Source organism: Carassius auratus, chromosome 17 (assembly GCF_003368295.1).
Source record: "Carassius auratus strain Wakin chromosome 17, ASM336829v1, whole genome shotgun sequence".
Classification (NCBI taxonomy): domain Eukaryota; kingdom Metazoa; phylum Chordata; class Actinopteri; order Cypriniformes; family Cyprinidae; genus Carassius; species Carassius auratus.
Window position 1 is genome coordinate 10,466,260 of NC_039259.1, and position 26,417 is coordinate 10,492,676.

A 26,417-nucleotide genomic window follows, 5' to 3' on the forward strand; every position below is an offset into this window, starting at 1 on the left:
CAATTGAGAACTTGTGGGGTGATATCAAAAATGCTGTTTCTGAAGCAAAACCAAGAAATGTGAATGAATTGTGGAATGTTGTTAAAGAATCATGGAGTGGAATAACAGCTGAGAGGTGCCACAAGTTGGTTGACTCCATGCCACACAGATGTCAAGCAGTTTTAAAAAACTGTGCTCATACAACTAAATATTAGTTTAGTGATTCACAGGATTGCTAAATCCCAGAAAAAAAAAAATGTTTGTACAAAATAGTTTTGAGTTTGTACAGTCAAAGGTAGACACTGCTATTTTTTTGAACACACCCCTTTCAACTAATTGCCCAATTGCACAGCCTTAAGAGCGTGCATATCATGAATGCTGGGTCTTGTTTGTTTTCTGACAATCTACTGAACCTACTGGTAACTTGTTTGCCACGTAGCAATAAAAAATATACTAAAAACCTTGATTATTCTGGTTAGTCACATTGTACTGCTATTATTTTGAACAATACTGTATAATTCCACATGTGTTTATTCATAGTTTTGATGCCTTCATTGTGAATCTACAATTTTCATAGTCACGAAAATAAAGAAAACTCTTTGAATGAGAAGGTGTGTCCAAACTTTTGGTCTGTACTGTATATACACACACACACACACACACACACACACACACACATATATATATATTTTTTTTTTCCAAACAATATTTTTAAAATAATACTGTAATGCTAAAGCACTTGAATGGCGTTGGCTAGACTATGATCACAGTCAACAGACAGATAAAATGTTTTGCAATCTACTGTATGTTTATCTCAGAGAAAACACGTGGTAGTTTGCAAATATTTAATTGCAGTTAAGATGCTAAGTAATATCTTGGAGAAAAAAAATCATGTTCTGAACAAACTAGACATTTCTCAATTATAAGAAGTTGCAGCGATGCGAAACAGTTAATATTCACAAGCATCATTTACACGCAGCATTACCTTTTGCTTTCCTAAAACACAAAGTCAGCTGAACCGTTTGGACCTCTGCTGCCAACATGCATACTACAATCTTCTCTGCCTGAAAATTCTTCACAGAAGTCAATGAAATGGCAGAAAGGAAAACATCTGTTATGTGCTTTCAGTTTATCAAACATTTCTACAGCGTCTGCTGGTTCAAGACACGTTCCAAATGCATCATAAACCACCTCAGTTTGGAGGGAGAACCCATTTATATAAAAACGTAATGCTGACTGATAACAATACAGACACAGAAAAGAAACTCAGTGATGGTGGCAAATGCAGAAAGAACTTTTTTTCATATACAAATCTAACAGATTTTAAAACATTTTGAACACTTGAAAAGAGATGTTTTACTACAGGATTTTAGAAGCAAAGATATGTAATGTGTTAGGCTACCAAAAAAACTTAAACTGTGAAAATTGTCTGTGGCAGTGACTTAGCATTTTTATTGTGCTCTGTAAGGCCTAATAGTGTCTGTACTGTAAGTAAAATGACAATAGCTATGGCTTGAAATACTGAATATACTTTCTGGGAAATTCTGCAATCAAAACATTTTGTTATTGAGCATTCATATAACATCCTGTTGTTTCTTCTGAGGATTCATTCTGAATGCTTTATCTCCCAGTGCAGGCCTGGATATCCGGGAATCGGCAGCAATAGGAGACGTCGGTGCAGAGGAGACAGATGAAACCAAATACATCATCCTTTAACTGTCTGGGGGACCTGGTGTCTAGCCAGAACTAATGGCATGTCATTAAAATAATCTAGAAAGCACTGAGCAACTGAACCCAGTACAGGATGAGTTTCAGTAAATGAGCCCAGACAATCTCCTTAAGAGACCTCAAACTCCAAGTGTTTCTCCAAGTGCCTCAAGCCAATATCAATAAGAACAAGTAATGTTGTTTGTTTAGACAAAGAAGCCAGGAAGTTTCAAAAGCTGGTCAGTTTTCCATCTATTTTCTGCCTGTTCCAAGTCCAGTCATTCATGATGTACCTGCCAAACCTTCAGTCCGGTAAAACAGCTGAGATACATTATAAGCAGTGCTGAAATGAATCAGTGGATCACCTTACAGCATCCACACTAATGCTGTGGAAGAGTCTGGTCTCCAGTCTTTCATCTTCCTTGCGCATTTCAGGCCTCCACAGCTTCTAGGTCTAGCGGCTCTGAAGATAAAAGCAACAGTCTAGACTAGCTCCATGTGGTGGAATGTGAGTGTTCATGGAGGTTCTTCTCATTCTCCTAGTTTATGTACATAGTTGACTGGAAAAGAGCCACTTCTTGATGGTTCTCCCTCTATATGGCCCACCTGGGAGAGAAAGAGCGCAATATGTTTAAGTCTTCAGTTTGAGCTGTTTACAGGAAATTTATTCAAAGACGCTCCACAGCTTGTTAAAAGCACGCTTGGGAAACACAGGATATGTGTGTGTCAGTGTGAGAGAGTTACTATACTTACCCACCAGTGTGGGTCATCAGTTGCTGTCACAATAATGATCTCATTCTTAAAGAAAGCTAGCTGATTGGCACCAACCGCTCTGCAGTCAACTAACGCTCTGACCTTTTTGGGTCTTTCCCTTAATGAGATCTGAGACATAAACAAAAAATAAACACTTTAGAATTTAAGGCTAGAATGCACTGCATGATTCCTAAAATCTGGTATTAGGGATGGCAAGATTCACAGATTGGCATCAGTATTTGTATCACAATGCATAATTTTTGTAATTTTTGCATTGGTACATTTTTTATTTATTTATATATAATTATTAGTAGATGCGCTATAATTTTATTTGGAAAGTGAACAATGTTTTATATGTAGATTGATTTCTTCTCATTAAACTGAGACTGAGGCATGTCTTGAGAGTCACATAGAAGGTAGATTAAGAAGTCAGTCTGTACCAAGGAAATAAAAACAAGCTATTTATACCATACTGAATTGCATAGCATATTTTTTTTCCTATTGCATCGTATTCTGCGGAATCCAAATCAGTTCACACTGCATCGTAATAAGGGTGAATTGTATCTCTTTGCATCAGTAGCTACTTCATATTTATCTTTAATGTATCATATAATTGGCTATGCACCAGGCATCTTACACGTGAAAAAAAACTGGGCATCAAACACTAAAAGACTGAGGATTTTAAAGGTGCTGTAGGGAACTTTTGTAAAAAAATATTTTTTTTACATATTTATTAAACCTGTCATTATGTCCTGACAGTAGAATATAAGACAGATAATCTGTGAAAAAAAATCAAGCTCCTCTGGCTCCTCCCAGTGGTCCTATTGCCATTTGCAGAAACTCCATCGCTCCCAGTAAAAAATAACCAATCAGTGTTAAATAACCAAAAGCGAGTACACCATGAATCCATTTTCCAAACTGTGTTTTTAGCTTGTCTTGAATCACTAGGGTGCACCTATAATAAGTGTTTATATTCGGACTATTTTAGATTGCTTCGGGGGTACGGCGGCGGAGTAACCCAGTACCTTTGTGATTCTTCATAGACATAAACAGAGTAGTAGTTCCGGCTACGATGTTCTTCCGCAAGACGCAAGCAGTTCTGTTTATTAACCGCTAGAGCGTCAAAAGTTCCCTACCGCATCTGGTAGTTCTAAACACAACAGACTCATGCAGAAATGAGCCCCATTGCTGGTAGACTCATGACAAGTGAAAACAACATGCATTCTAAAATCAGCTCAAATTAAAAATAAAATATGCTTGATATTCGAAGACTGGATGGAATCAGAGTCTAAAGCTAAAAAAAAAAAAAATCACACATTATGCGTATATCTTCTGTGAAATCAATCAAATCTGACTGTCCAAAATCTGCAGACTGGCTATGAGTTTTGATCACAAATGTCAACTTCTCCGGACTGCAAATTGGAGAAAAATTGTTGTGAAGTTGTGTAGTGTATTCCAGCCCTTAAATTCGTGTTTACAAATAAAGCAAAAATAAACGGCAAAAAAAATATATATAAGTAAACATATGTAATCTTCAGGAATACTTTTGAAAAAACATGTCTCAAAACAAAGATTGTAGTATGGCATGTTACCATGGCATTTTTGCGTGAGCGAGGTGGCGGTAGTATGACTGGCACTGTTGCACTGTTGTTAGCATTCGCTGGGGGAGGTGCAGGACTGGGAGCCCCGCCCACTGGACTGCAGTAGAGCTCCTCCTGACTGCCTGCACACCCTGGAGACGGGGTCGAACTCTTTCCTTGACTGCTGCTGCTCGTGCGGCGATATGAGGTCGTCTTCTCTGAACTGCAGACATGAGGAATATTTTTACGTCAAAAACTCACAATACCAACACGCATTCAAAAATTCAGATTTTACTATTACTATTGTTAACAACAGTAATACTGATACATGCAGAGTAGGACCACAGTGACTAACCTGACGGGCCCTCTCTGACTCTGTGGTGAGGTGGAGTGATTTTTGCCCTCGGCCCCAGAGAAAGGTTGTCCCTCCCAGGACACCGTCTGTCTATGTCCCTTTGATGCTCCAGTGCTATGAGAGCGTGAAGGTGTTGGGCCGGGGGAAGAAGTACTGATTCTCTGAAAGCAGCTGGTGGGGTGGGAACTCTGGCGGTAGGGGGCATGAGTCTCTGGAATGGAACCCGAGATCTGAGGATCTGAACGGCCTGCAGGGACACAAATTATCTTTGACCTTGCTGTGGTTTGTCTGGAAGAAACCTGCAGGGTTTCTACACAGTTCACATATGCAAAGGAGCTCTATTCAGCTTCTTAGAGAACATCTAAATGTCAGATTATTCCTTAGCTTTTGTTTATCAGGTCAAACCTGCACAAGGTTTTTTGGGGTATACAAAATTACAGACAAGTCAATTAAAATCTAACAAAGAGTATCTCACCTCTTTGTATTGCTTTAGCTGGCAGGGGAGGAGGCATGGAGCCATTAGTGGGGGCGCTGTTGTTGGGTGGATTTCCATATAGGAAGTCAATATTCTCATAGGTCCTGGCTGGACTGCTTTTATTTAAATTCCATGCAGCCGAGCAGTGCCCATTGCTGCCAGCAGGGGGAAGCGGAGACCGTGAGCCCTTAGGATGGGAACTTACCTAAACAAATAGTTATCGAACATCATATTTCACATTTTGAGTCAAAACACTTATTTATGAGCACCCATAGATTTGTAAAATCATATATTCACAATACCCATATATATATGTATATGTATGTGTGTGTGTGTGTGTGTGTGTGTGTGTGTGTGTAAAAGAAACTATTTCATATTACTGAACCTGTGCACTGATTTATCATTGTGATTCTACAAAATCTAAAGCAAAGAAATATTATGGCATAAAACAAATGATTATATTATTATATAATCAGAAAAATGCAAAACAGAGAAACAATTTCACCAGTGGTCTACAGACCCTTTCGTCCAGATCATCTTCACTGTCATACATGTCCTGTGGCATCTCCCATGTGTATTCAACATGGATCTGAGAGTTGAACTTCCCACTGTGGGCCAATTCCAGCTATACATGCACACAAACAAAATATAAGAAATCCACAGCCAATTCACTGACTCACTTTTGACCAGACTGACATATCACACGGTTAGATAAGAGAATCAAATCCAGCTCTATTTTTTATTTATTTGTTTGTTGTCTTCATATTGTAAAGGGCCAATAGTTTGATGATCTCTCATTGTTTATTTGGAGACATTTGTATTTATAACATCTACTAGGTTTGCTTTATATGATATTATTATATGCAGAGGAAGGACCATGGAAGCTCCTTATGAAAACACTGTCATATGAGACTTCAGGATATTAAACAGGATAAAGTTCAACCTAGTCAACCTAGGAATAATATCTCTACAAACATGTGCTCACATACACACAAAGTCAATAAAAGCTTTGTGTATTATGCTATACTCACCAGTTCGGCACACTGCATGTGCTGAAGTCTCTTGGCAATGTCTAGAGCCGTCTCACCCGCTGAGTTCACTACGGGACAATCAGAACAATGGAAGGGTCAAAACTGAGGACAGATCCATTTATCTGTGATTCTATCTATCTATGTTGAACTCAAGTCTGTCATAGTCATAGTCTGTCTATACATCCATACACCCATCTATATCCATAATCATTTTGAGTTGAATTTGAATGCTTGTAAATACTGTATACCTGTGTGTAAAACAGCCTTTGCTTTGAGCAGAAGTTTCAAGCACTCTGATTTGTTGTATAATGCACAGTAATGAAGCGCTGTGTTTCCTTCTGCTGTCTTCTTCTCCAGGCAGCCACTGAGAAACACACACACAAAGTGGTCAGCTGATGGACATCCTACTGACAGATCCATGACAACAGCAGATTTCTCTCACCAGTTCTGAGCTAGAAAATCCACCAGAGCCAGAGAGGTCTTATCAGACATGCGCACAGCTAAGTGAAGACCGGTCTCCTTCAGGTCCTGTTAGACACAGAAGAGAACAAGTTAAGCTACTGGCTGCTGCCAACCAGCCACTGCCTCTGTGAAACAAACGTACTGTTATTCACCAGTCCAATAAATCACAGCAGACTGGATGAAGAGTGACGGAGAAGATTAATGAATTAGTCTGTGAGTTGGCATACTACAATTCTCTACTTGTGAGTATATATGTGTGCGTGTTAAAATGAAAATGTTGGTGATTCAGTCACTGATTCATTCAAGTCTATATTTCAGAGACTACGGCCAAATAACACACACATACACACAAAAAAAACTCATACACAAGTACAGCAGTCATTACACACAGCTTGTGTTCACTTCCTGAGTGGGCTGAAGAGAGGGGAAATCTGATTAGAGATGGAAAAAAGAGAGGAAATACAGAATTACAGAGAGAGTGTGAATGATGTGTGATTAATGCCGTGTGACCAAATAGATGTCCTATTTTTGCTTATACAGTTCAAAATGATCAAGAAAAATTAAACATCTATTTGACTAAACCACAGGAAGTCTCATATGATGCATTGATCCCTTTGAAAGCTCTAAACATCTCAAGAAATTTCTAAAGCATGAGAGACGGCAACTTTATAAGCCTTGATGTTTTTGTTCTCATCATTGTGGTTGTGGTGTTTGTGTATATGCTTGGACTGAGGATCTCACTTGTCCTTCAGGTGTGGACACTGGTTTAGAAAGGTCCTCTCCCTCTGCATAGAGCTGTAGAAGTGACGTGAGATCTTTGCTCTTCACAGTGTCAAACACGTAACAGGCTTCAGAGTGTTCTTTTGGGAGGATGTAGCGCCGCTCTGCATATTTTGCTACAATGTACTCCTTCCTCGCTGTCCTGAGATGTGCAAATAAAATCCAAAATGAGGTAAAAAGTCTGAGCTAAAAGCAAAAAAAAAAAAAAAAAGACTGCACAATAGGACTCACATGTCACTTTTTGGAAGGGGCTTGACTGCATCACTGAGCAAGTTCATTTCCATGATGTCATTAAACTTGGCATTTCCTATGCTCACTGCCAACTGTGAACAAAAACACAACTGATAAACAGATGTTTGCAGTAAAACCCTGAACATGTGGATCCAGCTTTACGTTAGGTAATTTATCTGTAATCTAACTGACAAGTAACGAACTAATAAATAACACTCATGTGTGCAGGAGCATTTGCACTGCTTTACTGTCAGAGGTAAAAAGTTCATATAAACATGTACAGATGTGAGAGAGACACATGTGAGTAAATGCTGACTCAGTCCCAGAGGATTATGGGTAAAGAGTTCAAGATAAATGTGATACGTACCACACACAAAAAAACAACAGTAAATGTGCAGAAGGTAATGGACTGTATAATGAATGGAGCTGAATTATCTTTTCACATTTTATGACATCACACGTCTGTGTGTGTGTGTGTTTACCAGGAGCTCAGATGTGCTCAGCACGTCAAGAGTGAGAGACTGAATTCGTGACTGATGTACTCCAAGCTCACGATGGATTCCTGAACACTCGATACAGGTGAGAATACCCAGGTTTGTGGAGAGCCAGGTGGGTTCTAAAGAGCACAACACACATCATTCAAACATTTCTTTGCCACTCTTTAAAACCCTCCTCTGACCAATAAAGTGTTTTTTAGAAGCTCATAAAGATAATACAATAAGTCTTGGGATAAGACAATGTTATTCATTGCTTAAATATTTAATTGACCCAAATAGTTGTAAGAAATTCACATTCAAAACTATTTAAGGCTTTAATTAAATGTCTCTCTCTAATAAACATTTTAATTTGATTTAGAATAACATAGCAAATGCAGAGCACAAATTCTGAGTATGGGTCACCATACTTGGCTGAATGTCACTTTCACTCACTTCACCTCACTTAGCACATAGGAGTTCTGTTTTTGAGGCCATTCACTCAGAATGCATTTTTGCATTTAAAAATAAAAAGACAGTAGTCTAACATGTCCATTTAGCACATTTTCATAAAAAAAAAAAAAGGAAATGCATGGAATGCAAAAACGTGTTCTGTATGAACGGCCTCTAACAGTATTTAAATGCATTAGGATCCTCTTTTCCAGACCTGGAGCTCCACAGTCACAGCAGGCCTCATTGCCTGGCAGGTTTCTCAGGCCTGAGATCACAGCTCGGACAAGTTCCTGCAGACCACTGTCCTGAAACTGAAGCTGATCTCCTCCGAGAGCCGTGTTCAAGGCCTCCTCCTTACTGTTCTGCAGGACAGAAACCCATCTGCAAGAAGACAAATGAAGGGATTACAAAAACAAAGACGTGCGTTCATATCAATAGGTGACCTTTCAAATACATCCGTTGCATCTTTAACATTTCAATGCCTTCTTTATCTTACTCTTTCCTTTTTATTCTCTCTCCACTCTAGAAGCAGGTGATGAACCTGCTCTCTCCATCATGTCTGTACATGTGGCTTTGCAGTATATGATAAAGATTTCTATGTATACGGGTGTGTGTGAGCATACAAATTTCTGCACTTACATCATGCATTCTTGCTCGTCCTCAGCCTGGAAATGGTATGTGCGATTGTCTGCAAGCACAGAGAAAGAAAGAGATAAAAGAGATAAGCAGTGTGCGTTTGGTGGGCCTCTATGCAAAGGAAACATGGAAAAAACATCCTAACATACAGGAAATCAACAACAACAAATAGAACAGGTCAGGACTAGCCACTCAAGTTATCTGTATTTCATGATCCAGGTTCACCTACATACTTATTCCTCCCAACCGTATGCACATACTTCTGAACACCTACATGCATAAAACAGCTCACCTGGTTCACATACTGTATTTCACATCAGATTTCACTTAATGAATCACAGTCAGTTAAACCAGCAGCACTGAATTATAAAGTCTTTATATAAAATTGTGTGACAGCAGTGTAGCATACTACTGCTTATAACGTACATTGCCTTCAGTTTCACTTATTTCTAAATATTAGTAGGCAGTATACAGTGTGTACCACACACTATTCAATCATTAGCATGCTAGTTTCCCATTCCTTTTCTTCATACCACAGCAGAGATGAAAAAGGGTCAGAGGTCAACATACGTGTAACTAAGTCAAACGTTCTCTTTTCCTCAGGGTTGGGCCGCACCTGACACGTCAGGAGGTTGAGCTTTGCGGGTGGTCTGTTGATCTGAGAGATAGAGAAGACTCATAACATGCTTAAAGTGCATTCTCATCACATATGTGGTCACTCACTAAGTCAAACGCAAACAAATCTCACTTGCATTTATGCTGTGTGCAGGATTAATGCTAAAAATGTTAGTAAAAGCTTACATAAAGTTAATGGTTGCTAAAACACTGCAGCTGGTGGACACGGACGTGCAAGCAAAAGCAGTGAAAGTGGATGATTCCAGATTAAACATTTGTGTTGTGTTTTGGCCTTTAGTCTGTGGTTTTTAAAAGAAAACGCTAATACATGAGCGATGAGTCTTTTTTATTCTCATACAGCATGGGAAAATTTGATTGGAGGCCTCTGAAGCTCAAGTACTCACTCTAGAGACTAGAACAGGAAACAGTCTTTGTGTATAATTACCAATGTCAGATTTGTGTTAATTAAACAATCACACAAGCAAGAGTACTGATTACAGCATAGTGACTCAGCCATAGGATTTTATACAGAAGGTTTGTGAACAAAAAGTTGAAGTATGTGTAACTGGAAGGTGTTTGTCTTTCTCAAATCTCACCGTGCTGTGTGAAATGGTAAGACAGCCATATTTTACACCACACTTCCTCTTCTGCCAAACCTTTCTGATCCTAAAAAAACAAAGATCATGGAAAAACCCTAACAATCCACATTCAGCATTCAGCAGTATTAGCATAATACCTCCATACTACAGGGTTAATGCAAAACAAAAGAAAAAGATGATGTTCTAACTATTATTTTTTCACAGGGATAAAAAAAAGATCATGTTCAGGGGTCCTTGTCATCAAGATTTATATACGGTAGTTGATTTGATAAGCAGAAATAACTGGTAGCCAATAGTTAACTGTACTGATTCAGTAGGTCTCTAGTGAAGTTACAATCAGTAATTTACTGACAACAAAAAAGGCACTGACACATGTTTATTCTGATCCAAAAACCTGTGTCTATATGGGCATGTGTGTGTTTAATGAGTTGTAGGTTGGCTTTAGAGATTTTTAAGATTTTCAAGACTCTAGTGCAGTAACAGACTAAATCACATTTAATAGAAAACATCTGTGTGAAAGGAACTCTGTGACAGACACACACACACACACACTCTCAGCTGTGAGCCTGAAGTCACAAAGCTCAGACTGATGCTTTATGCTGCTAACTATCTGTAGTTTACGACCCTCAGGTTATTATAACTCACTTAATTTATTCTGCTTCCAATTTAAGAAGAGGGGCATATATATCATTACAAACACTGAGAGCAGTGTGGAGAGTGTTTCCTGAGAAACACACACTCACCCCGTGTGACTGAAAGCAAACAGGAGCTCAATACTGCATCATGTCTGGAAAACTTGAATTAAGCCCAGGTAATAATAAATAAATAGTCTGTTGTTGTTTTGGGGGGACTGGTGACCTTCTCAACTTGGGGAAGTAGACAGTAATGTTTAACTCACCCATCGCTCTTCTTAAGAAGGAATCCAGATTTCTCTGTGCCATATTTCTTATTGCCTTGTGGTTGGTGGATGCTATATCCATGGCCAGAATTCTTCCTGTTTAGAAAATCCTGTGAAGACAGAACCAAATGTATTATTATTATTATTATGGTCATCATCATCATCTTCATCACTAAACTTGCTGAAATATAGTCTTTAATGTCAATTATGGCCACAGATTAGCTCTTTTTTTGGTCCATCTTATACAGAAAATGCATTACTTTGAGCTAGAAGACGTGCATTCTGGGAGTTGTTTATTTTGGAAATTACCTCTTTGCCATCAACCTGTAGTTGTGTTCTGAGTGAGTCACGCAATTGAGATAGCTGCTTTACTTCTTCATCCTGCTCATGACGAACCTGTGATCAATCACAGTAAAGTGATGGGGCTTGTTTTTGTGCAACACAATGTGACTGGTCTTGTGAATAGTTAACATAAGTTTCACACATAAACAAAAATACATTTGATTACTTAGCCGTTTACAGGCTTAAACTGGAACACATCCCTCCATTTCATAATCAAGCCCAGGACCAAACCAACACAGCCAGAAAAACTGCAGTACTCAAAGCCTGTTTATATTACGGCTTTGGCCCCCAGTACAAAATTCCAGCAATTTCTTCAACCAGTTTCCATAGTCCTTTTTAAAAAGGAAATTATTCCTTTTGGAAAGCTAGATTGTGGTTGTTTCATTTTTTTGTTTAATTTGCTTTAATGTGCCAAATGCTGATGCGTTATGATCGAAAGAGAGCAAGCTGAAACAGGAGAAATGTCACTTTGGAAACATTACCCGAACCAGTTGTTATAAAACACGGTCAACTGAACACCAATTCCACATGCCCTATCCTGCCTTCTCCTCATAGTATCAACTAAATGACAAACTTTAATACAAGAACAATCATTTCATGGACACCATTATTATTATTATTGTGTGACATTCACTCAAATCTCCTAGAACACATATGTAACATTTTAAACAGTTTTATTCATATTTTCCAGTACTCATGCTTCATCTTGAGTATTTTATTCTTTCAATAATTTTGTTGAAATTCATTTTGGGATTGCTTTCCCCTCAAAAGATAAGACTTTTCAACAAAGCTAATGTGCGTGCAAAAAAGACTTACATGATATTCAGTAGAAAGAAATGTATGGTATGTAACAGAGTATTTCAAACTAACTGTATCAGCCAGACGAGACAAGTAAAATCAATGATAAAGTGTTAAATGATAAATCTTCCTCGAATGGAATTTGAAGAGTCTTACTTTATCATATTAACACTACGCCAGTTCATGACTAACATGAGAAGCGAGACAAAAAACAACAACAAGATAAGCAATTACATCTCTCTATTAAATCTAAGAAAACAAACCATCCAGTTAGAGTTGCCTTTTACGATCCACAGCAAAACTGTATGAAATTTATGACTATATTAAAATACATTTTTATTTATGTAACACACCTTGTCAAGTGTGGAGACTAGAATATGTATGTAATTATGTCTATAAAAATACTGGGATTGACAAATTGATTACCGTATGTACAGAGGCTGCTAACTTCTCCACAAATGGACCCAGATGCTCTGCAGCCTTCAGTCCATCCTGGAAAAAACTGAAAAAAAGGAGAAAATCACAGTGTTTAGCCATCTCAAATGTCAGTGACATCTATACACACACCCACAAATCCACAGAGATTCAATCGATATAGACACAGTTGTTTAATTATTAGCAGGATTAAATCTTCACCTTACTTTATTCTGAATCTTTTGTGATTCATATGCTGAACCCAGTCTTAAAGGGGTCTTAACCCAGACTTAAGTGTAGGCTAATGTGAAAAGCATAGTTTTGTACTAAAAACAACTAGAGGATCTTAATTTGGTTTAGACTTACTTAAGTTGGGCTTGAAAGTACTTAATCAGGCTCTGCAATAGATCTGGTCCTTGACGAACTTTCAGCTCCTGAATCTTCAGTAAATACTACCAAACCAAAGAGAGAGAGAGAGAGAGAGAGAGAAAAAAAGTTTAGTCATTCGTCAAAGATCAACAGTCAAAGGTCAATCCCACTGTTGTATCCCAAAATTGTGTAGTGTATGATTCAAACAGACTCCGATTATTTAGCTTTTATCCCAGTGTAATCAAGCTTTATGAACGAAAAAAAAAGACTTAATTATCTGGTGAAACTAAATTATATAGTTTTCGAAAAATTGGCATACATAAGCATGAGTAAACGACTTTATGTAGATTAAAAAAGGTGAAAGGAGCCACTGGGGATCAAATGCTGCTTAAACATCTGCACATTCTGTATCCAAGCAATCTGTTCAAATAAATGAAAATGTACTCTATGCATATATGGATACAGGAACTTTCCAAAGTTAATGATGGTCACATGGTCAGTCAGGTTTGGAAGAAATAACACACGTCTCCACTATAAAAGAGAGAAAAGTGGAGACATCTGGAGCTTTGTGGTTGGGAAAAGGAGCACTGTAGGACATGAAAATCCCCCTCTCTTTCATTATTCCTCCACTTCACTCCTTCTTTCCTTATTCTTTCTATTACCTCAGCTGGGTTCAAGCAGCATAGCCCAAATTTCCCCTAGTCTTGCTAACAGTCACGCACACTGTATATGGAACTTGGACATATCGCCACAGACATGTGGAGTGAGGTCATCAATAACCACACATGAACACAATGTGGCCTCAAACAAGTGTGCCTCTCTCAAAATCACCCCAAAGCCTTTTGGTTTTAAGTGACTTCTCACAATGCCGCACACTTACTGAATTTACAAAGAATATGCTTAATACTGCAGAGAGGTTAACAATCTGAGGTAACCCAGGAATGACTTGCTAAGACACACACATACAGCTGCACTAACTGCACTTATTCTCATTGAGACGCTCACAACAATGTGGTCTTGGTCAGGTTCATTTTGCACACGTTTCACAGTCTGTTAACCGACCGCCCTCATACGGCCTCTTATACCTCACACATCTGCAGCTGGAAGTTCCTTCTTTCTCTCTCCATGTCCTCCGCTGTGTCTGTTGAGTCCAACCGAATCATCCCATGCTGTTTCTGTTTCTCTCTTCTTTCTTTCTCCAGCTTGCCTCTGAAAAGCCGAAGTGAAAATTAATGTAGAAAAAAAGAGAATAGACCATAATGAGACACTAGTTTAGCTGGTGGACTTTTGTCTTTTAGACAAGCCAAGTGGTGGTCTCATATTAAATATTATAGGAAGTTGTGTACCAGGAGAACAATTTGACTCTGAAACTCACATTTTAGCCTCATAATCCTTCCAGCTTTTCTCCATCTGTTTTTTCAGCTCCTGGGAGAAAAAACAACAACAATATAAGAATAAAGAATTTTGTTCATATACAGTATATACACAAACACATAAAAAAAATAAAAACTGTGTTGCCTTTAAAGCGTGATGCAATAACCAAGGACATCTCAGTGTGGACAATTGATATTGTGCGAGTAATAATATCAGGGTGTGTATCAAAACTTGATCTCAGAGCCCTGCAATATGTCTCAACTCATCATACCGGTTAAACTCAAAGAAAGGTGTGGTGCAGTTATTGCGTTTCTGACATTTGAAACATAACCCAAACAAGCTACATGATGTCAAATCCTGTTACAAAACAACATGACACACTGTTGACTCTTTAAAGGGATACATTTTTATTTTCTTAGCTTTATCAACTCTTTAATTGATTTCAATTATTAATTCAACTGAGGTTTAATGTGACGTTTTAGTCTAGTATGATGACACAGGTGTCTGTCTCACTCACCAGCCTGCTGTCTCTCAGCTCAGTCTTTAGCACGTTCTCCAGAGGGAAAGAAATTATGTTGTTCAGGTTTTGCACCTAAAGAACCATCAGAGAGAACACTTATAAGTTCACACTCGAGAACAAACAGGTATGTAGAAATAATATAACAGAGACAAACCAAAAAGAAACTTTAAACAACCTCTGAAAGTCAGCCAGATCATAATGCAAATGTTAATATAAACTCTAACACACTTTTAAAAGTGAGTGCTCACATTTTTACCCTGCAAGGCATAATCCTCCCTACAGAGCCGAGTCTGGATGTATGAATGCTCGCAACCATAAATCTGCATTATAAAATTGCAAAAGGTAAAACTCTGTTTGGGATTTCTCCTCGGCCAAGTGCATAAAAGTGCTGAGCAAGTATAAATCATACTTAGGAAAGAATTTGCGAGGAAAAACCCAAAGCAGGACGAAAGAAGAATCAGACCGAATCATTTTAAACAAAGGACAGCCTTTATTTATTTCCTCTTTAAATGTCAGTTTTAAATGTAATGACAGCATTGTTTTTTATTAGTGTGTTGCTTATATTATATATTATTACATCAGCCACTGTGCTGTGTAGAGACAGGCACTGAATGGTTAAAAAAAAAAAAAAAACCTTGCTTGACCACTAAAAAATACAAATAAAAAGATACTCAGACCCAAGTAAACACTTTCATACAAAACATTAAATGCATATTGTGCTACACAAGAGTGTAAATTACAAGTAATCATGGGAGTCAGCTGGTAATGGTGCAGAATATGGATTTATAACCTTGGATGTTATAAATATAAGTATTCATGAATATGAAAAATGGGCTTTACTCTGAGGGAAAGTTTAGCCCCCACACAAGGACGCTAAATCTAATGGAGTTTATTTTCTTAGCAGAGGTTCTGTTGTATTTTTTAAGCTGTGGTTCCTGTCCCTGGTGATCGTTTGATTGACAGCTCAGTGGTCAGACGCTATCCACTCATGCTCTTGGGTCTGGTATAAATTACCATCACCATAGAAACTATCAGTGGGAGGGTTCTGGGTGCTTTGGTTTGAGGGGCCCTCGCCTGCAGCTGTTGAACCCCTGCTGACACACACACACAAAACTACCTCTCCCAGCCCCATGTGTACTTTGTACAGCTGGAAGTCTGCTGTTTCTTATTCAGAAATATATCAAGAAGACAAGTCACACAGGCACACACCCAAAGGTGCTCTTTGAATAATAATACTGGCAGGGCAGACAGTACTTGAATAGTTTCCTCTCAATGGTGGAAAAATATTCATGTTGGCCTTGAATTATACAGGTAATTACCATTTACGCTTCACTGAACTTTATGCTGCACCTGGAAGCTAACTTTGGGGTAAACCAGTGTGTGCTTTTTAAAAGCCATACGTTGACATACAAGATGTTATGTTGATATATAATTTAAAGATAGCAAAAATTCTTATTTCCACTATTGACTTTTAACTTTTTCCACTACAGACTTTTAACTGCTCACCAGGTTTTTGAAGAGTGCAGTGATCTCTCGCGTGAACACAGCCAGGTTCAGGAAGCCTGTGGAGATCTCGTTATTATCCTGCGTCAGGTGACTGTTCCCCAGATGCTCCAGAACCTCTGTGTACTGTTCCTTACTCTCTACATGATCTGGAAACACAACATCACACAATCAAAAACAAGACAATCCCATGACCTTTCTGCAATGACCTTTCTGCAGATAACCAGAAACTAGAAATCAACACAAAACTGTGTTTGGAATCCACTTTTCTCCTGTAATGTTAGACAGTTCCATGAGAAACAGGATATTCAATGAAAACAAATGTAGGGTGAGACTTGATTTTATCCAGCAGGAATTGGATACTTCAAAATTCAAAAGGATTTATTTGAAAATAAAATATTTCTAACATTATAAAATGTCTTTACTATAAGTTTAGCAATTGAATGCATCCTTGCTGAATATTAAATTTATTAAAAAAATTAAATCTTCCACCAAACTCTTGAACAAGAATGGAAAAAATAGAGTATTAAGAAAATAGATACATTTAGATTACTTTAAAACACTAATTTTTGTAAAGCTGTAATTTTTTAAACATGATAACCTTTATCAATCTTCTGAAACCGTGTGACCTTGCAAACCTCACCGCATGATCAAACGAATAGAGGAAAACTGGATTTTGTGATACAGTGAAAATGATACCAGCTGAAGCACAGTGAGATCCTGGCAAGAAAACTAAAATCACAACAGGATCATACTGCACTACAGATCTAAGAGCTTTCAGCTCCTCAGCTATAAAATAAACTGGTCCACTTAGATAAAAGCCAAAGCAAAGCCAAAGCATCCCCACTTATGATGATCACAAGTATTTGTGGGAGCACATAGTGGACTTTCCAAGGGAACATCCCTGGAATTAGCATACAGTGCTATAGCTTAACATGATGTACACATTTTCCTGGATTGAAATTCACTGTCTTTTCATAAACAACATTTCAATCAAGTAATCATTGTCCTCTCATTCTAGGGGTTGGGTTAAGGCAGGAAACTGTTCCAGGAAAAAAAAAAGAAAACAAAAAAAAAGTCTTCATCGAGGAACACATCCTACTTGGGTGCATCACATGCATTGTGTCCTGATCCCATTTCACCTCAATAAATTACTTTGTAGTGTCAAAAGGGCATTAAACAAACAGGAGAAATCCTAATGTCAGCATATTGATAAGGGTCTAAAGATTGTGGAAATGTAAGATCACTTCCTTAATAAATAAACTTGCATTATCTGGTTTTGGGTTGAGTTCCGTTTTCCAAGACATGACAAACAGCTAAACAAATGTAGCATCATTATGAAAAAAAAAAAAAGGAAAAAGACAAAAATAGGGGATTTTTTTTCTGGAGTTAGTTAATCGAATGTCTAGCTGACACTTCCTCTTCTGTGGACTTCAATCAACCGTGTTTTTCCAGTGAGTCAGTCCAGCTCAAACAATACTGCATTTCACTCGCAGGCGCCAAGCACTCTAAGGACCTACCTTCCCTGATCTGGAAACAGTTTTATTTTTCTCAACAGGCATCTGTGAGCAATTTCAGACACACAGTTTTAATTTGTATTGTTAATTCATTTCTTGACATGTTTGAGACCCTGATCTGTTCCAGAGACTATAGGTAAAGCTCAAATGAACCTTGAAGTAGATCCTGTTCCTGGATTTTTAGAAAACTGACCCCTATATCAACACTTTAAAGCGTCTTCCACATCTGTGTTTGTATGTCTTCAGCAACATTTAGTCCACGGTCCACAGTTTTGAACTGTGGCACTGTTAGATTACAGACAGACATGCGTTTCGACTAAATAATATACAGCTCTCTAAATAACCTTCATAGAGTTCCCTATCATACCTGAAGTGAACTCATTCATAAAAATCTTTCAACCCTCATTGAAGAGAGGGAAGTCGTGGCCTAATGGTTAGAGGGTTGGACTCCCGATCGAAGGGTTGTGAGTTCTAGTCTCGGGCCGGACGGAATTGTGGGTGGGGGTAGTGCATGAACAGCTCTCTCTCCACCTTCAATACCACGACTTAGGTGCCCTTGAGCAAGGCACCGAACCCCCAACTGCTCCCCGGGCGCCGCAGCATAAATGGCTGCCCACTGCTCTGGGTGTGTGCTCACAGTGTGTGTGTGTGTTCACTGCTCTGTGTGTGTGCATTTCGGATGGGTTAAATGCAGAGCACAAATTCTGAGTATGGTTCACCACCATACTTGGCTGAATGTCACTTCACTTCACTTCACCAAGTATACTACTAACTTAAGAGGAGTTATTATTGCTTGACAAATGAAATTACATACGTAGCTTTCAAAAACAAACTAAAACTAACATTCATTTTCATGACTTCATTAATAAAACATAAATAAAGTTCATCAATGCAAATTCCAAAAATATGTTTAAATGATACCTGAAGTAACTATGAATTCACTAACAAAACAACAAAAAGGCATCTATATATACTGACCCAAAATCATCATGGACTCTGGACTCAAACACTGGTTTCTAACCAGGTTGATTAAACAGAAAAACAGAGTAAAAGCTCTAAAGGCTAATAAACCTGCTTGACACCGCACAGAACTGATAAATGTATTAGCTCTGAATCATTAATATGAGCTACAAAACAGCTTCCACAACTTCATACAAACAACTTTGACCCACCACAGTGAGGAGGATGGGGTGAATCAGAAAGAGTGGTGATTTTATCGGGTTCAGGTTTGGTCTCAATCCTAAACCAAGTTTAGCTCCACCACAAACACACAGTGGCAGGAAATTGAGGCTCCTCAATAGTAGTGTTACCGGAATGAGACATCTGTTTTCAGTTAAAAGAGAGAGAGAGCGAGTGACGACGAGGGGGGAGATGATAAAATGCAGGGTCTCTTTTGCGTTTAACTGAACTGTGACTCACAGAATTGAGAAATGGGGCATGCGCCCTCAGAAATGAGAAGCAGGCAGAACTGAGACATGTTTCCCAGAAATCATGATCATTCCAGTCAGGACTTCTGTAAGCACAACATAACATTATAAATAGTGTATTGGCCAGGTCTGTGGGGCAATTTCTCATTTCAGAGAGGAGGAGCAGATGTAAACACAGATATCCCCTGACAGTTCAGTATGGTAAAAGCTGATGGTACTAAAAAAAGTAGTAGTTTGATCATGTGATAAAGTTTCAGCGTACATGCAGCCAAACTGCTTACAGAGGTGTAACCAGTGACCACGTGCGTTGTGCAGGCTGAACAGAATAAGGCACTGAAACTGTGTGTGTTTAACACAGCGTAAGGTCATTAAGAAAACTGAGGTTCATTAAAACTGATATTTTCTTCACTCTGACTCAGTGTAAAAAACAGGAAAACACACAATCTGCTCTGTATTTAAGAGATTAGTGGTTGTGATGTCAGCGCAAGTCTGGGCCCCAATTTCTGTCATCCTTCATTTGTGTGAGAGAGAGAGAGAGTGAGAAAGCAAAAGTAAGAATGACCTCAATGCAATTTTTTAGGAAATGTGTTTTTGGAAGACTTTTTTCACAAATCTTACTTTTTCATTTTAATGACTGCCATAATTTAATTAAGCATCTTTATGGCATCACAAGCTGACTCTTATGTAACAGTCTGATGTTTGAATGAGTGATACTAAAGCCCCTTTCACGCTGCGATTCCGGAAAATACATGGGTAATGTGTCCCGGCAATTATTCCTGGGTCACTAGATTTTTTTCACACTGTCAGTAATTATCCGGAATATGTGCGAGCGTTCACACACAACCCGTAAAGTTCCCATAAAGACACGTGATATCAAGATGTGACATGAAATGTACAAGTCAAAAAGGCTAGGCACATTAACTATCACTATCAGGGGGCAGCTGTGGCCTAATGGTTAGAGAGTTGGACTAGTTACACGAAGGGCGCCGGTTCGAGTCCCATTTTTTTTTTTACTTGCTCAAAAACTTTTTTATTTGAAATACCAGTGATCCCACTGGGGAGTCATTTTAAAAGTGTGAAATCTAGAACTAAAAAAGTATTGTAAATTACTTAAATCTTTGTAACCCTTTAGTATAGGGACAATTTCTCACTATTAACTAGCTTTAACTAGCTTATTAACAGGCCTATTATTAACCTAATTGGCTGTTTATTAATATATATAGCACATATAATGTAAGAACATATAATGATTACAGTTCATCTAGAGAATCACTTAACAACAACCTTACTATTAAAAATTAGGAGCCCTGTTTTAACGATCTAAACGCAAAGTGTAAAGCGCACGGCGCAGGTGCACTTAAGGCATGTCTAAAATCCACTTTTGCTATTTTAACTATTTAAAAACAGTTGGCACTCAGGCGCATGGTCTAAACGTGTCATCCCTATTCTCTTAATGAGTAATGGGTGTTTTTTTGGGTGTAACGTGCAATAAACCAATCAGAGTCTCATCTTGCATTCCCTTTAAGAGCCAGTTGCGCTCGTGCCATGACGGATTTGCTATTTACACGGCGAATATTGGCAAGCGCAAAGACAGAACGCGTCTGAGTTTGGTTTGAGTTGATCTATGGCGCAGTCTATTTTCAGCTCCTTAAAATAGCATTGTGCCAGCAATGCACCTAAACACACCTCGTTTTTAGACCAGCATGCCCATGACCAAATGTATTTACTAATTAAACGACATAGCACTGGACAGGAAAAACGTGAACGGCACCGGACTGAAACTAGCAAACATACTTGTGCTGCACCTTGCGTTGCATTGCGCCAAGTGAATTAAAGGGCCCTAGTACTTTACTGAGGCAAAAGTCATAATTAACGGTTTGTTAATAGTGAGAATTGGACCTTAAAATAAGGTGTGAAAAAATCTTTCAAATTCAAATATACATTAGTTATGCCAAGCTCTAACATATTTCATTTGGTAGAAACTGTGTGTAAAAACATTCTTCATTATCCTTCATAATCTTCATTCAAACAGGTGAGATCCCTGAAATATATTCAGCTCTAAAAAGTCTGGAATCCTGCAATTTTATTTATAGAAACTAGGAGTGTTGGGCTTTCACATATTGTTGTGGACAATGAATAGTCTTCTTGGAGTTAAAAAGGTTGAGAAGCACGGACTAGATTAGATAATTCAGCAAACAAGAGGAACACAAAGTTCTAAAAAAAATAAGACTGCACTCACTGAGTCCAGAGTTGTGGATGGCTTTTACAATTTTCTTCATCCTCTGTAGAGACATCTGGTCCTGCTCTAGAGACTGGTGGAAGACAGCAGAGAAACAAGAAAAACATTAGAATAGAAATTCATTACTAGCATCAGCAGCAACTACACTCTTCAACTTCATGTAATCACTGGCACAAACATGTGGGGCAACACTGGACTGTTTTTACTGAACAAACATCAGAATAGTTGTCAAGCAGTCTTTCTATCACGTCAGGTCAACATGATGATGGTGAATCAAGCCTTACGAAAGACAACAACAAGTCTTAGTGACACCATTTACAGTAAAGAATTAGTGCACGAGTCAGAAAGAGACACACCTCCGTGGGAATCTAACCTGAGTTCAAATATCAGTGGTTTAAATATTGTTTTGGTTTATTAGGATTGAATCACATCAGTTTGTTTAACTTCTTTGGTCAGAAAGTGTTGATTAAGAATGAAAACATGAAACCTGAATGCGAATATCACAATGAAGGGTTTTAAACCACCTCGAGTGTGTGACCTTAAATCACACTGATGTATGCCTGCTGATGTCTGCCAGAGATTGTTTAGTCTGATCAATGTTAATAAATCAGTGTCAAGACTAACTTTTTTAGGATCTTTTTTTTTTTGTCTGTAGCTTTTTGGGCAACATCCCAGACTCATGGACTTATGGGATCCAGCAAGGTTAACTTAGAATCTCACACGCTAAACACCAGACAGGTTCATGTTTTTACACACAGACAGAGAGCCGGCACACACATGACCTTTTGTTTACACCGGTATCAGAATATTTCCTCAACATAAATCTAACAATTTTTAAAAATGAGATCTATTATCAAATGTTTTTTCAACGTTAAAACAGATGGAAGACAAACCACTTTATCAAAAGGCATTTCCAATGTAAAAACACCTAATGCCAGAAAAAAAAGAAGGTATGGATTTCAAGTACATAATAAACACACTTTAAAGTGCCCTATTGAGTGTGTTTGTGGTCGTCTCAAGATAAAAGCTCTCTCAAAATGGTTTATCGCCATTATATTCAAGACTTCAAAAGAGTGGTTTTGGGGGGATTTAAACCCCACATGATGTATGTTAAACAAAGAAGAGGCTTTTTTACATATTAGTTTTTAACAGCTTATAAGACTAAAATAATTAGCTTTAATGTAGGCTTACTGTCTGAACAGAAATGCCTCACTGAAGACCCTGTGAAACACTATTTTTGCGGCCATATATTTTTCATTATTTTGTGTAAATTAGTGTTCAAGTTAAAAGCTGTAACTCTAAACATGATCCGTATTTCTGTGCCTAATAAATACTGCTAAATAAAAAGATATAATATATTTATGTAAAAATATTATGCTTACTTAATTTCAGCATATCTACTTTGATAGCTTGCATTGTGAAGATGTTTTTTTTATTTTTATAATAGCTTCACCATTATTTTCTCTACATCTCTAACATAAGTTAACTGGATAATGGCATTATGACTGTTAGTACAAATATTCTAAATGTCTGCATCAGTGGAACAATAAATACATAATCTTTAGCATGTGTAGCACAAAATTAAAAAGTTATTTCCAAGTTTTCAAGTAAAGTTGCCTCCTAACCTCTCAAACACTGGTCACTAAAGCCTCAGAGAACTGACGACACTAGGATATGTGATCCTGTTAGCAGCTGGGGGAGTCATCTATACTACACACAAAGGGAGTGAGGATGGACAGAAATAAATGCATTAGTCAAATCAAACCTGCTGACTCAAGGCATGACTGCAGTGGGTATGTGCTTACATCAGATGTGAAGTGATGTATGATGACAAACAACACACACACACATACAAATACAAACATAACATACAAAGCATAATTTTTAATTCAATAATAATTAAAAGTTTGCATTGCAAATTCATCTGTCCTGGGGTTACTGTATTTTCGTGGCCTCTTCCTGCAGAACATTCATCATGCTGCCAGCTATCTGCTAGAGTCTCAGCAAATATATACATAAAATAAACTTTGCCTCTCAAACCCAAACAAGCCTTCAAACACTAACCTTGATGAAAACACACTCTGTTATATACACCCGTTGCCCCTGGGCATCAAACATGCTTAACCCTCCGCTTTGAAGTTTTGAAAGACTGTAACACACTCACAAACTGATATATTTACACAAGTAATCTGGGCATACACTGCATATCCGCAACATCAGGAACTGAGCAGCATATCTAGAATCCTGATCAAAATACCACTACACCATCATCTCTGACTCATTCAAGGAAACTAAAGTTACTTCCATCTCATAACTCTGTCTTAATTCTAAAGAATATTTCCACAAAAACGTACGTATCAGTTTCATAACTCGTGTTGCTCAAATGCTGCTTGAAGGCATTTTTAACCATTTTTCATTCACAATAAACAGTTTACTCATCCTCATGTCATTCCAAATATGTTTGACTTACTTTATTGTGTAAAACACAATGGGAGTCATGCCAGGATGTCCGAGCAGCTTTTCTCCCACACAATAATTATACAGTATGATATTTTCTGCTGCTTTTTAAAAACCGTTTTATTACTAGAAACTGTGAGTATTGAAAGTATTTTTTTTAGCATTTTGATTTAGATTCAATTTTACTTATTTTTGTATATTAATAAAAAATATTCAATTAAATACTTCATTTGCTCTGTACACTTCATTTGCTCTGTGCTTGTACTCTGCATAATGACAATAAAGTTGAATCTAATCTAGTCTAATCTAATCTTTTGGGTCATCCTGTGTCCCACTTGAATGTTTGTTGAGGCCCCCTAGTGGACCCCGGCCCTCTGGTTGAGAACCACAAATCTAGAACACTGAAATTCCTGAAAACCCATAAACCTTTTCCCATGAATAGGCGGAAACAAATGAAAGACTTCCACTGTCCTAACATGCCCAGTGTTATCACTTGCTGGCAGAGTTTCTCTATTCTCCATTAATTTAATTAATCCACACAAATGCCTATATATTAAAGACCCACATTTGTTTTATCAGTCCTGCTTTTCTGAAATTTAATATATTAACACTATTCCTCAATGAAATGACGCAGCTGTGAAGAGATCCTGTGTTTGTGCCATTGTCATTCCAGTCTTACTGTTCAAGACTGAAGACAACAATTACTTGACATACAAGTGCCCTGAGCAAGTTTACTTGGTTACTTGAAAACAGTTTATGTCTCTTCCTTATTGTGACTCCTGTGCCATCCTCTAACTCTAAACCATAACATGAGCCCATAAAGTGTACAATGGGCAATTCAAACCACTATTGCTAATAAAAAGATTCATTGGAAACAGTTTACTAGATGGCAAAAGGTCAGTTCTGTTGTTCACACAGGTGTCCTCCCTGAGTAACAAACAGGAGTAATTTACATTACCTATAGACATTCTCAACTAACCTTGACAAATTTTCTTAGTTTATTTTCAGATAAATTAGATTCAAAATGTCACCCTGGCTGATAACAATTTAAGAATTATAAGGATGGACCATTTTATTACCCTGTAAGTGCACACATAAAACAGGTAAATATAAACTCTGCCACAAAATCTTCACTAAGTTAGACTGAATTAAAAAAAATACTGTTCTGCTCATAGTAAAAAGTCTTGACACGAGTGGAAAGGAAAATGTTTCTTGTGTCATAGATTGAAGGATTCACTCAGGTGGTGTATTGTCCACCTGTGCACATTTAAACACCGTGCTTGCACGCGCCCTTACCTCTTCGAGCGCGGCCACGGTGCTGCGACAGTCGCTCATTTTAGACTGGAATCCAGAGCTTCCCGGGGACGATAGATCCTCATTCGCCAAAGAAACGAAATCCGAGATACTTATTTTCTCCGGCATGTTTCCAGCTGTACAAACCGAGGAACTTAAAATCCTAGCAATAGTGAAAACAACCACCTCAAGATCAAGCAAAGTGCATCTGCATAAAGTCCTCTAAATCCGCAAGTGAGTGTGATTGCCAAAGCAGGGGAATTAAAAGTTGTTTCATAGTAGCGACAAAAGGCGAAAGTGTCTGTCTTCTCCGTGTTCTGCCGTGTGAAAGAGTCGGTAAAGTGTCTCTGCGCACTTGGTCTACTTTTCTCTGTGCCGCGCGAGCTTTCAATAGCGCGTGCCGCGTCCAGATTGTGCGCGAGGGGAGGGAGTCATTCCATCATCACGTGGGAATGTTTGTATTCACTGACGAAATGAATAGAGCGCGCGGAGAAAGAATGGAAGACTTCAGATTCATTTTTTGCCTTTTAGAATGAAACATGAATCCATTTGTTCTTTGAAAGTGAAATATTTGGCCTTTTGAAATGACTCATGGAGACTTTTTTTTTTTATTGTTGTAACACTTCTATTGAAGCCATTTGAATAGGCCGATATTGTCTTTCTTATTCATATGGTAGGCCAATATGAAGACGGGTTTGTTTAAACGTCAGTGTGTCTTAAAATATGCCCAATATCTTCCATAAATTAAATTAGTTTAGAAAAACAACATATCAATAAAATCAATGTCAAGTTCAAAGGGAGCAACAAGTAATTGAAAACAAATATAAAGCAAGTTAATATGATTTCTGTTTATGATTTTTGTCTTTTGTTTCTATTTGTCATTTGTTTTATAGACAGATGAAAAATCAGTGCATTGTTCATGTGGGCCTTTAGTGGAGCCAATTGAAAAGGATTGTGCATGCATTTTCTCTCCTTCTTCAAGTGTCAATGCAGATAATCCATTTCCTTAAATGCACTACATGTGCATGAATGAACATGCTTATCAGTATAAAGTTTAATGATACGGTGCCTTTTCATGTGCAGCCTTTATATTTGAAAAGGCAGACTAGTGCAACGGAAACTAGTGCTTTGTGCTTA

At 38.0% G+C, this 26,417-nt stretch overlaps 1 protein-coding gene across 1 annotated transcript; it reads right to left on the reverse strand.

The window, feature by feature from the left end:
* Nucleotides 1-811: 811 nt before the first annotated feature.
* Nucleotides 812-25,690, reverse strand: LOC113117219 (arf-GAP with SH3 domain, ANK repeat and PH domain-containing protein 2-like). Its single transcript, XM_026285748.1, has 26 exons — nt 25,284-25,690; nt 21,531-21,603; nt 16,351-16,496; nt 14,842-14,916; nt 14,326-14,375; nt 14,036-14,159; nt 12,948-13,033; nt 12,594-12,669; nt 11,337-11,423; nt 11,028-11,137; nt 10,127-10,196; nt 9,486-9,573; nt 8,919-8,967; nt 8,494-8,660; nt 7,836-7,969; nt 7,354-7,445; nt 7,084-7,264; nt 6,323-6,408; nt 6,129-6,244; nt 5,881-5,948; nt 5,370-5,474; nt 4,850-5,054; nt 4,375-4,621; nt 4,032-4,242; nt 2,440-2,568; nt 812-2,292 (listed from the first exon to the last, which is right to left on the reverse strand). The coding sequence occupies exons 1-26, from the start codon at nt 25,407-25,409 to the stop codon at nt 2,218-2,220; spliced, it is 2,976 nt and encodes a 991-aa protein (XP_026141533.1). The 5' UTR covers nt 25,410-25,690; the 3' UTR covers nt 812-2,217.
* Between the last annotated feature and the right edge of the window lie 727 nt (nt 25,691-26,417).